This window comes from Neoarius graeffei, chromosome 13 (assembly GCF_027579695.1).
Source record: "Neoarius graeffei isolate fNeoGra1 chromosome 13, fNeoGra1.pri, whole genome shotgun sequence".
Taxonomy (NCBI): Eukaryota; Metazoa; Chordata; class Actinopteri; order Siluriformes; family Ariidae; genus Neoarius; species Neoarius graeffei.
Genome location: NC_083581.1, coordinates 78,218,712 through 78,235,732, shown reverse-complemented (window position 1 = coordinate 78,235,732; position 17,021 = coordinate 78,218,712). Strand labels below are relative to the sequence as shown.

The 17,021-nt window shown below is 41.1% G+C and overlaps 1 protein-coding gene across 1 annotated transcript in view; it reads left to right on the top strand.

The window, feature by feature from the left end:
* LOC132895969 (cilia- and flagella-associated protein 100-like) overlaps positions 1 to 17,021 on the top strand; it is a 58,532-nt gene that overhangs the window by 10,343 nt on the left and 31,168 nt on the right. Inside the window, exons 2-4 of the mRNA XM_060936700.1 lie at positions 4,520 to 4,632; positions 9,150 to 9,318; positions 13,588 to 13,646. Coding sequence (XP_060792683.1) covers positions 4,520 to 4,632; positions 9,150 to 9,318; positions 13,588 to 13,646 — 341 coding nt within the window. The remainder of the gene's footprint in view (positions 1 to 4,519; positions 4,633 to 9,149; positions 9,319 to 13,587; positions 13,647 to 17,021) is intronic.

Below are 17,021 nucleotides of genomic sequence, written 5' to 3'. Positions count from 1 at the left end.
TTCTACGCAGGGATGCAAACAGCGCGCCTTTTGGAGGATGCCGCCTTTTTCACGGCCGATTTTTTTTTTTAGGGGGGGCGTTGGAGTGTCTGATTATAATTTCAAAGTAAATTCTGTATTAAAATTACTAAATAAGCAAATCTGTTACAGTCCATGAAACAGGAAGTATAAGGATGAGAAAAAACAGTTTAAATCGGAAAGCTGCGCACAATGTGAACTGCGCCATCAGAGCAAACTGTTCATTTAGTATTCATGTATTTTAGTGATTTTCGAGTCACTGTCCATTTAATCCGGAGGGAGAGAAACATCACAGCAACGCGACAAGCAATGCGAACTTTGTTGTGTTAGTGTTCGTGTATTTAGTCAGAGAGATAGGAAGATGAATTTACTATCTCTGGTTTAGTGTTCGTTTTCATTTAGTGTTATTCATTTGATATCATCGGATGTTACTGAGCTGTTAGCCTATTGTTACCTTAATTTTGTGACGTTTCATGATTAAAAAAAAACATCCCCTGTTCTGTTTTTTTGACAAATCGCACCCTGATGTACAGTATTCAATACATTCTATCATCATGGATACATTCAGGAAGATAACTGCAGATTTTATTATTATGATAATATGGTCAAATAGAAAATACATGCATAACAAAGAAGAAAACAAAGTGTACATTCGAAGAAGAAGCCTTTATTTGTCACATGCACACTTAAGCACAGTGAAATGAATCCTCTGCAACCCATCTGAAGCAGTGAACACACACACGCACACACCCAGAGCAGTGGGCAGCTATGCTCCAGCGCCCAGGGAGCAGTTAGGGGTTCGGTGCCTTGCTCAAGGGCACTTCAGCCCAAGGCCACCCCAAGTTAACCTAACTGCATGTCTTTGGACTGTGGGGGAAACCGGAGCACCCGGAGGAAACCCACACTGACACGGGGAGAACATGCAAACTCCACACAGAAAGATCCCTGCCGACCACTGGGCTCGAACCCAGAACCTTCTTGCTGTGAGGCGACAGTGCTAACCACTACGCCACTGTGCCGCCCTTTTACAATATGACAGAACAGTTCTGGTTTTCACAAAGATGGAGACAGCATGTGGGTCAGCGTCCACAAAAGTAACGTCATTTCCTGTTGCCCGGAGACTGTGAACCCTCATATACTGTTCCAGATCAGCAATTTAAATAAATAAATAAATAAATAAATTCTATGGCACAGAATGAAAAGTGAAATGAAACTAATCATGTAAATAACAGATGGAAGAGAGAGTTGCATGTCAATATTACAGATTAACTATTTAGAAACTGATTGATTCCAATCCGTTGCTATAGTTACAAATTCTGTATAATTAATCATCTCATAATAATAAAATTAACCAAATCCTAAACGAATTACAATTTACTGCATGATTATAACAAAACAAAATTATTCTAATACTCCATTTATTAGAAAACGTTTCCATATAACTTAATATTTCCAAAACATTAAAAAATTGACAAAAATTTCAAGAAAACCTAAATAACATTAGGCAATATCTATTTATAACTATATTAAATAAAAATAAGATCAATATCACAATTCAATAGTATAAAAACGCCAATGTGTCTTTAAGAAAATGAGCTGGGAGATATTAGTGTGAGCTCTGAGGAATAACCTACAAGTTACTGAAATCTATCAGGATCAATTCATGTGGGATGTGAATTATGGAGCCAGTAAATACTGTTAAGACCTGACTGAGAGAATGAAGTCTCATCTCATTATCTGTAGCGTCTTTATCCTGTTCTACAGGGTCGCAAGCAAGCTGGAGCCTACAGTGGGGCAAAAAAGTATTTAGTCAGTCACCAATTGTGCAAGTTCTCCCACTTAAAAAGATGAGAGGCCTGTAATTTTCATCATAGGTACACTTCAACTATGAGAGACAGAATGAGAAAAAACAATCCAGAAAATCACATTGTCTGATTTTTAAAGAATTTATTTGCAAATTATGGTGGAAAATAAGTATTTGTTCAATAACAAAAGTTCATCTCAATACTTTGTTATATACCCTTTGTTGGCAATGATAGGTCAAACGTTTTCTGTAAGTCTTCACAAGGTTTTCACACACTGTTGCTGGTATTTTGGCCCATTCCTCCATGCAGATCTCCTCTAGAGCAGTGATGTTTTGAGGCTGTCGCTGGGCAACACGGACTTTCAACTCCCTCCAAAGATTTTCTATGGGGTTGAGATCTGGAGACTGGCTAGGCCACTCCAGGACCTTGAAATGCTTCTTACGAAGCCACTCCTTCGTTGCCCGGGCGGTGTGTTTGGGATCATTGTCATGCTGAAAGACCCAGCCACGTTTCATCTTCAATGCCCTTGCTGATGGAAGGAGGTTTTCACTCAAAATCTCACGATACATGGCCCCATTCATTCTTTCCTTTACACGGATCAGTCGTCCTGGTCCCTTTGCAGAAAAACAGCCCCAAAGCATGATGTTTCCACCCCCATGCTTCACAGTAGGTATGGTGTTCTTTGGATGCAACTCAGCATTCTTTCTCCTCCAAACACGACAAGTTGAGTTTTTACCAAAAAGTTCTATTTTGGTTTCATCTGACCATATGACATTCTCCCAATCCTCTTCTGGATCATCCAAATGCTCTCTAGCAAACTTCAGACGGGCCTGGACATGTACTGGCTTAAGCAGGGGGACACGTCTGGCACTGCAGGATTTGAGTCCCTGGTGGCGTAGTGTGTTACTGATGGTAGCCTTTGTTACTTTGGTCCCAGCTCTCTGCAGGTCATTCACTAGGTCCCCCCGTGTGGTTCTGGGATTTTTGCTCACCATTCTTGTGATCATTTTGACCCCACGGGGTGAGATCTTGCATGGAGCCCCAGATCGAGGGAGATTATCAGTGGTCTTGTATGTCTTCCATTTTCTAATAATTGCTCCCACAGTTGATTTCTTCACACCAAGCTGCTTACCTATTGCAGATTCAGTCTTCCCAGCCTGGTGCAGGTCTACAATTTTGTTTCTGGTGTCCTTTGACAGCTCTTTGGTCTTGGCCATAGTGGAGTTTGGAGTGTGACTGTTTGAGGTTGTGGACAGGTGTCTTTTATACTGATAACAAGTTCAAACAGGTGCCATTAATACAGGTAACGAGTGGAGGACAGAGGAGCCTCTTAAAGAAGAAGTTACAGGTCTGTGAGAGCCAGAAATCTTGCTTGTTTGTAGGTGACCAAATACTTATTTTACCGAGGAATTTACCAATTAATTCATTAAAAATCCTACAATGTGATTTCCTGGATTCTTTCCCCCCATTCTGTCTCTCATAGTTGAAGTGTACCTATGATGAAAATTACAGGCCTCTCTTATCTTTTTAAGTGGGAGAACTTGCACAATTGGTGGGTGACTAAATACTTTTTTGCCCCACTGTATCCCAGCCAACTACGGGCGAAAGGCAGGGTACACCCTGGACAAGTCGCCAGGTCATCACAGGGCTGACACATAGACACAGACAACCATTCACACTCACACCTACGCTCAATTTAGAGTCACCAGTTAACCTAACCTGCATGTCTTTGGACTGTGGGGAAAACCGGAGCACCCGGAGGAAACCCACGTGGACACGGGGAGAACATGCAAACTCCACACAGAAAGGCCCTCGCCGGCCACGGGGCTCGAACCCAGACCTTCTTGCTGTGAGGCGACAGCGCTAACCACTACACCACCGTGCCGCCCAGAGAATGAAGTGAAAACAGCAAATAACATGAGAAAATAATCCTGTTTCAGCAACTGTCCTAAAGAGAAAGGAAGAAGAAATATAGGAAAGAGAAAGATACACTGTAGAAGAGAAAAGCTGAAATAATCTCCGTAAAAATAATTATAGTAGTAAAAGAGCCATTAAAAAAAATGATCAGAGACTGAACTGGAAAAGGAAAAAACAATAATAGTGAAGCGGAGCGTGATAAAGATATGTAAGGAATGGGGATAAAGTTGAGAAAATAAATGGAGGTAATGAAAGGGGGGTAAAAAGTCAGGAGATACTTTTCTTGGGGCAAATTTGATCAGATATGACGGTTTAACACATAAACCAAATACATGTGATGGGTGTGGTAATATGGCGGCCAGATGGCTTCACTCATCTCTACAGCACGGATTGGACAATAAGCTCTTTGGATATTTTATGTAGAGATCAGCGCATAAAACAGAGAACTCAGCTAGTTATTATCGCTGAAACTTAAAGGTACTTTAAGCAGACTGTAAACTGGACAGACAGATAATGCAAAGAGATAAACACAACTCATCTCCATGTCTGCAGCTCTATCTGTATAATAATGCATTTCTATTAGAATTAACTCATGTATATAATAACATAACATCAGGCTGATAAATTATTCAGAGAGTTTGAACATCCTCCAGGGTGATGGGTTTATCAGGATGAACGAAACTGCTGGGTTTTTTGTGTGTGTTTGTTTGTTTATTTATGTGTAAGATCCTTACACAATAAGATCCTTAACAATCAGTTTTTTTTTAAATTAAATTCAGACATAAAGAAAGGAAGCAATATGATGAATATGGCTTCTTCAAGCAGCAACCCCTTCTGGATACCCGAGAACTTTTCGGAGTTGTGGAACCAGAAAAAGGAAGAGAAGAAAAAGGTTAGAACATTATATATAGCATATATATTTAGTCAGCGCCTAAAAGTGGAGCTCCTGATGAGTTTATGAGCAAAATATTTACAAGAGCACAGAATCCCCCTGAATAATAATATTACAGCACCATGAATGAACCATCGAATTGTGTCGTGTCGTGTTTTTCACCTCGATAAAATCACTGCGTTGTCTTGTGACAGTGAGACCAATAACGAGAGACACATCGCAGTTATGATACATGTTTATTCCTTTCTTTGGCGCTGCATGCCATTCGCCAGAAACAACACCAGCACATTTATTATGGTGTGACTCTGCTGGGTGCCTGGGGGTCAGCAGTGAACCAGCACTTTCACTTTACATCACTACTGTAGAGTTACGATGGAATATTATCACACATAAGAACTAATCGATATCGATCCGCAGTAGGTTTAGATTATCGACCAATGAGGAAAGAGGCTCATAATTGCAAATGAACTATTTAACAATTATTCCACAAAATCGAGTCGTACATGAGCTGATAGCGCTATAATCCATGTATGACGAGATTGAGTGGAATAACTGTTTTATTCTATCCACATTCACTGGATTTTGAGAAACAGCATTTTTATTTTTTGCAAATTCGATAAATAAAAAGTTTATACAAAACGTCCGATAAAATCATTTCCACTTAGAATGTAAACAAACCGGTGAAATGACAGGAGCAATTTGTGAAAATGCAATAATAATAATAATAATAATAATAATTGTTGTTATTATTATTATTTTCGCGGTCCGGTTTCCATCAAATCCTGCGCTCTGATTGGCTGGCGAACGGGTCCGTATCCTACGGTACAGACCCCAGTTACAGACCCTGGTTACGGACCTCTGGCAACTCGCTCGTTCACAACAACAAACATAGTCAACAATTTTGTCAACATTTTGGCAATTTTGTCAACATTTATCTTTTTCATAAAATTTATTTATAAGATTTTTAGCAAAAATCTTATACATTTTTGCCAGCATTTCTCAGGAGAATCGCATTAATTTTACAGCATGGATAGCGATAACGACAGTGTTCACAGCGAAAGTGAGTTTTACTCCCCTGAGGAAGAAGAAATAAAAGAAAACATTTCAGGAGAAAGCTAAAAACCTCTAACTGTTGCCAACGCCGAGCAAAAACATGGCTGAATCCTGAATGGCTCCTATTTGTATAAATAGGGGACTACATAGGCGGCAAAATGTTTTTTTTTCCTGCCATGGAAGTGCACTTGTATACCGAGGAGGAAGCCATTTGCATTACAGCCGTGAATGAGGATTCAAAATGGCGGCTCGGCTCGGTTTTCCCTTTCGGGCGCTCTCGTTTTCTGTTAGAATTTGGTAAAGAAAAATATATATATTATTTACCCGCTTAAGGTCGGTCCGTATGGTGAAATACCGTGACCTCGGCCTTGAATACTGACCTCGGCCCAGAGGGCCTCACTCAGTACTTTCAAGACCTCGGTCACGGTATTTCATTACGGACCTCCCAGCTGGTAAATAACGTATATTTCTTTAAAAATAAAAAAGATAAGTTCTTACCATCAAATACTTTCATTCCATATTTTGTTGCTTTTTTTAATATATTTTTGGGGGGTTTTGTTTTCAAGTCGAGTTTTTATTTTGTCCTTGGTTGGTTCAGCAACATGCTCCACCATTTTGTTTTTCTTTAATCACAGTATATGAGCTGATATTCTAGTAGTAGAGGAGCCAATCAGAGCATGCAATTGCTCATATCCAGTGAATGTGGATAGAATAATTGTTTAGATGAGTGTGCTGAGCAGAGTAAGAAATCTCATCTCATCTCATTATCTGTAGCCGCTTTATCCTGTTCTACAGGGTCGCAGGCGAGCTGGATCCTATCCCAGCTGACTACGGGTGAAAGGCGGGGTACACCCTGGACAAGTCGCCAGGTCATCACAGGGCTGACACATAGACACAGACAACCATTCACACTCACATTCACACCTACGCTCAATTTAGAGTCACCAGTTAACCTAACCTGCATGTCTTTGGACTGTGGGGGAAACCGGAGCACCCGGAGGAAACCCACGCAGACACGGGGAGAACATGCAAACTCCACACAGAAAGGCCCTCGCCGGCCACGGGGCTCGAACCCAGGACCTTCTTGCTGTGAGGCGACAGCGCTAACCACTACACCACCGTGCCGCCCGAGTAAGAAATCGTTCAGGTAAAAAAAAAAAAGCATACAGTGTAAAGATATGTTGCCTGCTATGAAAAAACCAGTAGGATAAAAAACCTGTACTGGAAAACATCCTCCTTAACTGAATGCAGTGTATAAGCTCCGAGGGTTCGAGCTGTGATCTTGATATTGCAAACTTGATCTGTGAAACAGTTGCCTGGTTCCAACTGTCCAACAAGAAAGTAGACTAATAAAACTGTTTTAACTCGTTTTACAGTGCCTTGAAAAAGTATTCATACCCCTTGAACTTTTTCACATTTTTCCACCTTACAACCACGAACTTAAAAGTTTTTTATTGAGATTTTATGTGATAGACCAACACAGAGTAGCACATAATTGTGAAGTGAAACAAAAATGATAAATGGTCTTCAAAATTTTAAACAAAAATCTGAAAAATGTGGTGTGCATTAGTATTCAGCCCCCCTGCGTCAATACTTTGTAGAGCCACCTTTTGCTGCAATTACAGCTGCAAGTCTTTTGTGGTATGTCTCTACCAGCTTTGCACATCTAGACACTGACATTTTCGCCCATTCTTCTTTGCAAAATAGCTCAAGCTCAGCCAGATTGGATGGAGAGCGTCTGTGAACAGCAATTTTCAAGTCTTGCCACAGATGCTCAATGGGATTTAGGTCTGGACTTTGACTGGGCCATTCTAACACATGAATATTCTTTGATCTAAACCATTCCATTGTAGCTCTGGCTGTATGTTTAGGGTCATTGTCTTGCTGGAAGGTGAATCTCCTTCCCAGTCTCAAGTCTTTTGCAGCCTCCAACAGGTTTTCTTCCAGGATTGCCCTGTATTTAGCTCCATCCATCTTCCCATCAACTCTGACCAGCTTCCCTGTCCCTGCTGAAGAAAAGCATCCCCATAGCATGCTGCTGCCACCACCATGTTTCTCAGTGGGGATGGTGTGTGCAGGGTGATGAGCAGTGTTAGTTTTCTGCCACACATAGCGCTTTGCATTTAGGCCAAAAAGTTCAACTTTGGTCTCATCTGACCAAAGCGCCTTCTTCCACATGTTTGCTGTGTCCCCTACATGGCTTCTTATGCCTGTCTTTCAACAATGGCTTTCTTCTTGCCACTCTTCCAAAAAGGCCAGATTTGTGGAGTGTACGACTTATGGTTGTCCTGTGCACAGATTCTCCCACCTGAGCTGTGGATTTCTGCAGCTCCTCCAGAGTGATCATGGGCCTCTTGGCTGCTTCTCTGACCAGTGCTCTCCTTGCTCGCTCTGTCAGTTTAGGTGGACGGCCATGTCTTGGTAGGTTTGCAGTTGTGCCGTACTTTTTCCATTTTTGAATGATGGATTGAACAGTGCTTCTTGAGATGTTCAGAGCTTGGGATATTTTTTTATAACCTAACCCTGCTTTAAACTTCTCCAGAACTTTATCCCTGACCTGTCTGGTGAGTTCTTTGGTCTTCATGATGCTGTTTGTTCTTCAGTGTTCTCTAACAAACCACTGAGGCCTTCACAGAACAAGTGTATTTATGCTGAGAGTAAATTACACACAGTAGGACTCTATTAACTAATTAGATGACTTCTGAAGGTAATTGATTGCACTGGATTGTATTTAGAGGTATCAGAGTACAGGGGGCTGAATACTAATACACACCACATTTTTCAGATTTTTATTTGTTTAAAATTTTGAAGACCATTTATCATTTTCGTTTCACTTCACAATTCTGTGCTACTCCGTGTTGGTCTATCACATAAAATCTCAATAAAAAACTTTTAAGTTTGTGGCTGTAAGGTGGAAAAATGTGAAAACGTTCAAGGGGTATGAATACTTTTTCAATTCACTGTATATGAAACTGTTGTGAATATTTTGTTAAATGTGTCAGTAAATAATCCTATGTTATTTAAAACATTTTTTTTAAAATAAGCACTGGATAAAAACCCATCTATCTTATGGAAATAAAGGTACAGATTTCATTGTCCTGTGGTTAAGTGTTTGAGATACGTTGCCTTGCACTTACAGTATTTTTCCCTGTGGTGGGACTCAGATGTAGTTCGTATATACGGCCGTCGTACGGTCGCAGAAGCCATCAAACGTCAGGGCTTTACCACATTCTCTTTAGTATGGAGCTCCACTATTGCAGATTTGAACATAGGTCTAGAAACATTTTGAACATTACAAACTGCACCTTTGAGTGCTCTACAGCAGCTCTACCAACCACAGAAATTTCTTTTGCACACAAAATATGACATAGCCCTGAACCTCTGAAATTAAAAAAAAAAAAATGTTTTGGCCATCCGTCATTGAACAGAGTATACATGTCCCCATCGACGTGTTTTTATCTCAGAAGCAGAGAGAGCAGCTCTCTCTGAAAGTGCACGAGAAGGGCCTGAAAACCATGGAGAAAAGGTCTGCGGTCGTGGCACGCTGTTTAAAGGACATCCTGGAGGAGGAGGAGGAGAAGAAGGGAATAAGGCGTGCTGATGGTGCACCAGAGATATACAAACCACAGTGCGGTGAGTAAGCAGAGGAATTAAAACTGCACTGGTGTGAAAGTGTTTCAGCACGAGCTTGTGACTCAGTGAAAAGATGTATTCCATGAACGTTCTTTAGATGTGTACACCAGTATTTATCTATTTATTAGAACCATAGAGATTTCTATTCCTGGCAGAACACATTCGGCGCATAATTTAGGTTTATTAGGTGACATGTTCCTGAGTTCCTGAAATCTGAGGTTTGGATGAAACCAATGAAACCAGTCAAATAGGAAAATAAAGAATAGACTCAGGACTCGGATAAAGTGTCAGTCTCAGGGATGGTGCGAGGATTTTTCGTTCTGGGTCCCAGGACCCACATGACTGGCCATATTGGGGTCCCTGGCATTTTTTGTGGGTCCTAAATATAAATAGAGTCGCAGTGTGCAGCCACGATCTTGCCATTTTTCTCACTGACTAACCTGGAATAGAATATAGAGGGCTTTCACTGACTTCATAGGTTTTTATTTATCACGCAGCAGACACCATATTACCGGGTAAACAAAGAAACAGTTGTGAGAGTTAATAATGAAAATCGAGACGGCTGCAGTCAATACAGTGTCTTGCAGAAGTATTCACCCCCCGGTGTTTGTCCTGTTTTGTCGCATTACAAGCTGGAATTAAAACGGATTTTTGGAGGGTTAGCACCATTTGATTTACACAACATGCCGACCACTTTAAAGATGCTCAATGTTTTTTTATTGTGACACAAACAATAATTGAGATGAAAAAACAGAAATCTGGAGTGTGCATAAGTATTTACCCCCATTCATATGAAACCCCTAAATAAGAGCTGGTCCAACCAATTCACTTCATAAGTCACATAATTAGTTGATTAAGATCCACCTGTGTGCAATCAAAGTGTCACATGATCTGTCACATGATGTCTGTATAAATCAACCTGTTCTGGAAGGACCCTGACTCTGCAACACGACTAAGCAAGCAACATGAAAACCAAGGAGCCTCCAAACAGGTCAGAGACAAAGTTGTGGAGAAGTATAGATCAGGGTTGGGTTATAAACAATATCCCAAACTTTGAATATCCCACGGAGCTCAATTAAATCCATTATAGCAAAATGGAAAGAATATGGCACCACTACAAACCTGACCAGAGAAGGCCCCGCCCACCAAAACTCACAGACCGGGCAAGGAGGGCATTAATCAGAGATGCAACAAAGACACCAAAGAGAACAATGAAGGAGCTGCAAAGATCCACAGCAGAGATGGGAGTATCTGTCCATAGGACCACTTTAAGCCGTACACTCCACAGAGTGGGTGGGGCTTTATGGAAGAGTGGCCAGAAAAAAGCTATTGCTGAAGAAATTATGTTTGGAGTTTGCCCAACAGCATGTGGCAGACTCCCCAAACACATGGAAGAAGATTCTCTGGTCAAATGAGACTAAAATTGATCTTTTTGGCCATCATGGGAAACGCCATGTGTGGCGCAAACCCAACACCCTGAGAACACCATTCCTACAGTGAAGCATGGTGGTGGCAGCATCATGCTGTGGGGATGTTTTTCTTCTGCAGGGACAGGAAAGCTGGTCAGGACTGAAGGAAAGATGGATGACACTAAATACAGGGCAATTCGGGAGGAAAACCTGTTTGAGTCAGCCAGAGGTTTGAGACGAAGGTTCACGTTCCAGCAGGACAATGACCCTAAACATATTGCTAAAGCTACACTGGAGTGGTTTAAAGGTAAACATTTAAATGTCTTGGAATGGCTGAGTCAAAGCCCAGACCTCAATCCAATTGAGAATCTGTGGCATAACTTGAAGATTGCTGTACACCAACGCAACCCAACTAACTTGAAGGAGTTGGAGCAGTTTTGCCTTGAGGAATGGGCAAAAATCCCAGTGGCTAGATGTGCTAAGCTAATAGAGACATACTACAAGAGACTTGCAGCTGTAATTGCAGCAAAAGGTGGCTCTACAAAGTATACATAGTTTGCACATGACGTCACAGAGTCAGGGATTCCCTAGTGGCGGCCATCTTGTGGGTCAAGCTTACCGTACGGGTCACTGAGCACACATTGTAATGCGCGAGTACAAAGTCTTCAAAAGAACGCAAGCAGGCTATTTAAAGCTAGCAATGGTGCACACCTGTTGTATTCACGGCTGTCGTAATAGGTCAGATGATGACGTCAAGCGGCGCTTTTATGGAATTCCCACTGTACGGGAGCACGAAGGCGAGCAAACAAAGAAACTCCGCATACAAAGGAGAAATCTATGGCTTGCGAGAATCAACCGCAAGGATTATCAGCCTTCCAAACATAGCAAAGTCTGCTCCGATCATTTTATAAGTGGTAAGTTGTTTAAATAAACAATCAATTGTGTTTAAGTTTGTTTTTGGAAACCAAAACATCGTGTAAACAATCTCTGGAGAATGCCTAACTGGAACCGCTGAGTGTACGTTTACATTGTAATGTACACTTAATATCGCTCGTTTGTCACGTTTCTATTTGACACTTGTCACTTCGCTCACGCAAGGGTCATTTTTGAAAAACATTTTAGGTCTATTCTGTATGATTTGATTTGTGTTTAATCAACTTATTACGGTTGTATAACATTCAACAGTCTATTTAATGCTAGAATATATAAAGTTGTATATATCAGACAGCCTTTAAAGTTTGATGAAGTCAGTTTCAGGCTTTGGCAGTTTCAGGCTTTGGCAGCCCTGCATAGTCACTTGAAAATGCATCTTTGTCCACTTCGTAGGGGTCAATTCCCCCAATCAAGGCCAGTTTGGCTGCATACCGTTGTCGTGAGATGTCGTCTAATGTATCTATATACTTCTGTTTGCTTGATTTTGCTGACATTGATCTTTATTTTAGAAAACTGACTATATAACTTCATAAATTCGTCCGAGATAACGTAGCCGGTAATGGCGATGGTCCGTTTTGTTTGACCCACAAGATGGTGGCTGGAGGGCGTTCCCCGGAATGCCGTGACGTCAGTGAAAACTATGTATTGACTTGGGGGGGGGAATATTTTTGCAAGACATTGTACAATTTCCCTGAAACGATTAAAATTTTATTTTACACCAGACATCACAGATCCATATAATTTACCCACAAATGTATTTATTATTATTTATTCTGCACAGTTTTTTCTCTCTCTCTCTCTCTCTCTCTCTCGTTCACTGCACAGTTTCACTGTGCTTGAGTTTACTTGTGACAAAAATAAAAAACAAAATCAATCAATAAATCTCATCTCATTGTCTGTAGCCGCTTTATCCTGTTCTACAGGGTCGCAGGCGAGCTGGAGTCTATCCCAGCTGACTACGGGTGAAAGGCGGGGTTCACCCTGGACAAGTCGCCAGGTCATCACAGGGCTGACACATAGACACAGACAACCATTCACACTCACATTCACACCTACGCTCAATTTAGAGTCACCAGTTAACCTAACCTGCATGTCTTTGGACTGTGGGGGAAACCGGAGCACCCGGAGGAAACCCACGCGGACACGGGGAGAACATGCAAACTCCACACAGAAAGGCCCTCGCCGGCCACGGGGCTCGAACCCGGACCTTCTTGCTGTGAGGCGACAGCGCTAACCACTACACCACCACTACGCCGCCCCAATCAATAAATTATTAATTTACCCATTAATAATTAATAATTTGGGACACTACGACATCCTGAACTATTTAGTATTTGTGAGTTCTAAATACACTGGAGATGCTAAACGCTTACAAAAGTACAGATGCCTACCGTTATTTCGAGGCAGATTTCGTTTGTGCCAGAATGCTATGGGAAATCCTCGATAAAGAAACATACCTTATGACCAAGGTAAGCTCAAACATGGACTTCTAACAGTAATAAACAAGCCAGGGCCTAGATCTAGCATATTTTATGGTGTTTAGCCTCGTCTACATTATCAGTACATAACAAATATGCTGCTAGTCTCACCAAGCATTCGGTCTAATCAAATATATCGCATCCAAAGCCATATCCAGATCCACAGTTGCGATGATGTCACGTAAAAGCGACCACGATGCTGTGACCTTTTCATTCTGTTCACTTTTGCTTTGTTTGTTAAGCAATATAATCTAACATAACAAACAGATTTGCCAAGGCAATCAGGAAAAATTCTTCAAGTAGAATTCCATTAAAATTCTGAACATGCTTTTTTTTTTGTTGCATTTTTGCGCATTAAAAATGCACAATTTCTGCATTAACACGATCCCTGAGTCTGTTTCTGATATCAGATGTTCCTGACAGTCTCGTGTGTCTTGTTTTTCTTCCAGACAACATGGAGACTGTCAGCGCCTTCAGCAAGATGCAGGAAGAGATTTGTCGACTGAAGGTGAGTGACTGAGTAGGATTTATTTTATCATGTAAATTAAATCCATGGGATAAAGTGATCGATCTGTGACATCTGCCTGAAAAGCTAATTAAAAAAAAATTATTTATATTTTTATTAAATTTTCATGAAAATAACAATCACACAACAAACAAACAGACATGCAAACAAACATCTAGGCAGGTATTCAATTAGACATTGACAATTATAATATAAGAAGGGCATCTGCTTAATCTCAGAGAAATGCTGGGCATTAGTACATGGCTTCTATTACTGCTACAGTGGTGCTTGAAAGTTTGTGAACCCTTTAGAATTTTCGATATTTCTGCATAAATATGACCTAAAACATCATCAGATTTTCACACAAGTCCTAAAAGTAGATAAAGAGAACCCAGTTAAACAAATGAGACAAAAATATTATACTTGGTCATTTATTTATTGAGGAAAATGATCCAATATTACATATCTGTGAGTGGCAAAAGTATGTGAACCTCTAGGATTAGCAGTTAATTTGAAGGTGGAATTAGAGTCAGGTGTTTTCAATCAATGGGATGACAATCAGGTGTGAGTGGGCACCCTGTTTTATTTAAAGAACAGGGATCTATCAAAGTCTGATCTGCACAACACATGTTTGTGGAAGTGTATCATGGCACGAACAAAGGAGATTTCTGAGGACCTCAGAAAAAGCGTTGTTGATGCTCATCAGGCTGGAAAAGATTACAAAACCATCTCTAAAGAGTTTGGACTCCACCAATCCACAGTCAGACAGATTGTGTACACATGGAGGAAATTCAAGACCATTGTTACCCTCCCCAGGAGTGGTCGACCAACAAAGATCACTCCAAGAGCAAGGCGTGTAATAGTCAGTGAGGTCACAAAGGACCCCAGGGTTACTTCTAAGCAACTGAAGGCCTCTCTCACATTGGCTAATGTTAATGTTCATAAGTCCACCATCAGGAGAACACTGAACAACAATGGTGTGCATGGCAGGGTTGCAAGGAGAAAGCCACTAGAGGTCTGCGCGGGTCGGATTTTTCAGTCCCGCTCCCGCCCGCGCCCGCATTGTGCAGTCACGCTCCCGCCCGTGCCCGCAAAGAATTATGATTTTCAGTCCCGCTCCCGCCCGCGCCCACAAAAAAATTATGATTTTCAGTCCCGCTCCCGCCCGCGCCTGCCATATTTTGTCCCGCTCCCGCCCGCAAATCCCACATGATGCAGACGTTCACGTTATTTCTCAAGAAAGTTCTTGTCTTGACACAGCGTGATGGTGCCCCACCCCCTACTTTGAGTGGATTTGAGCATAAATATCTACAGCTCACGTTCACGTTTGTTATTATTTACCTTGTTTCTGAATTCAGCATGTAGTGTCTCTAATAATAATAATAATTAGTGCTGTCAAGCGATTAAAATATTTAATCGCGAATGGCACATTTTTATGACATGAGAAACCATTGTAATTCTCTGATCAGCATAAAAAAGTGAATTGGCTTGCTTTGTACCAATGGTGTTTTTTTTTTTATTGCAAAGCAGAGCTAGCAAGAGGAGTGAACTTCACTCTTCTTCCACTTCACTCAGTGAAGTGATTTACTGCTTGAGTTAGTCTACAGCTCTAATCAGAGAGAGACAGTTTACACAGGGACGGTAGGCTTGACATGCTTGATTATAATATAAAGTACAACCCCGATTCCAAAAAAGTTGGGACAAAGTACAAATTGTAAATAAAAACGGAATGCAATAATTTACAAATCTCAAAAACTGATATTGTATTCACAATAGAACATAGACAACATATCAAATGTCGAAAGTGAGACATTTTGAAATTTCATGCCAAATATTGGCTCATTTGAAATTTCATGACAGCAACACATCTCAAAAAAGTTGGGACAGGGGCAATAAGAGGCTGGAAAAGTTAAAGGTACAAAAAAGGAACAGCTGGAGGACCAAATTGCAACTCATTAGGTCAATTGGCAATAGGTCATTAACATGACTGGGTATAAAAAGAGCATCTTGGAGTGGCAGCGGCTCTCAGAAGTAAAGATGGGAAGAGGATCACCGATCCCCCTAATTCTGCGCCGACAAATAGTGGAGCAATATCAGAAAGGAGTTCGACAGTGTAAAATTGCAAAGAGTTTGAAGATATCATCATCTACAGTGCATAATATCATCAAAAGATTCAGAGACTCTGGAAGAATCTCTGTGCGTAAGGGTCAAGGCCGGAAAACCATACTGGGTGCCCGTGATCTTCGGGCCCTTAGACGGCACTGCATCACATACAGGCATGTTTCTGTATTGGAAATCACAAAATGGGCTCAGGAATATTTCCAGAGAACATTATCTGTGAACACAATTCACCGTGCCATCCGCCGTTGCCAGCTAAAACTCTATAGTTCAAAGAAGAAGCCGTATCTAAACATGATCCAGAAGCGCAGACATCTTCTCTGGGCCAAGGCTCATTTAAAATGGACTGTGGCAAAGTGGAAAACTGTTCTGTGGTCAGACGAATCAAAATGTGAAGTTCTTTATGGAAATCAGGGACGCCGTGTCATTCGGACTAAAGAGGAGAAGGACGACCCGAGTTGTTATCGGCGCTCAGTTCAGAAGCCTGCATCTCTGATGGTATGGGGTTGCATTAGTGTGTGTGGCATGGGCAGCTTACACATCTGGAAAGACACCATCAATGCTGAAAGGTATATCCAGGTTCTAGAGCAACACATGCTCCCATCCAGACGACGTCTCTTTCAGGGAAGACCTTGCATTTTCCAACATGACAATGCCAAACCACATACTGCATCAATTACAGCATCATGGCTGCGTAGAAGAAGGGTCCGGGTACTGAACTGGCCAGCCTGCAGTCCAGATCTTTCACCCATAGAAAACATTTGGCGCATCATAAAACGGAAGATACGACAAAAAAGACCTAAGACAGTTGAGCAACTCGAATCCTACATTAGACAAGAATGGGTTAACATTCCTATCCCTAAACTTGAGCAACTTGTCTCCTCAGTCCCCAGACGTTTACAGACTGTTGTAAAGAGAAAAGGGGATGTCTCACAGTGGGAAACATGGCCTTGTCCCAACTTTTTTGAGATGTGTTGTTGTCATGAAATTTAAAAATCACCTAATTTTTCTCTTTAAATGATACATTTTCTCAGTTTAAACATTTGATATGTCATCTATGTTCTATTCTGAATAAAATATGGAATTTTGAAACTTCCACATCGTTGCATTCCGTTTTTATTTACAATTTGTACTTTGTCCCAACTTTTTTGGAATTGGGGTTGTACACTATTATATTAACTTTAAGTTGTTCGTTGATAAACATTGCATTGAATCTGATCTTTACTGTTTCATCTCACTTAACACATTTCGTACTTTTAC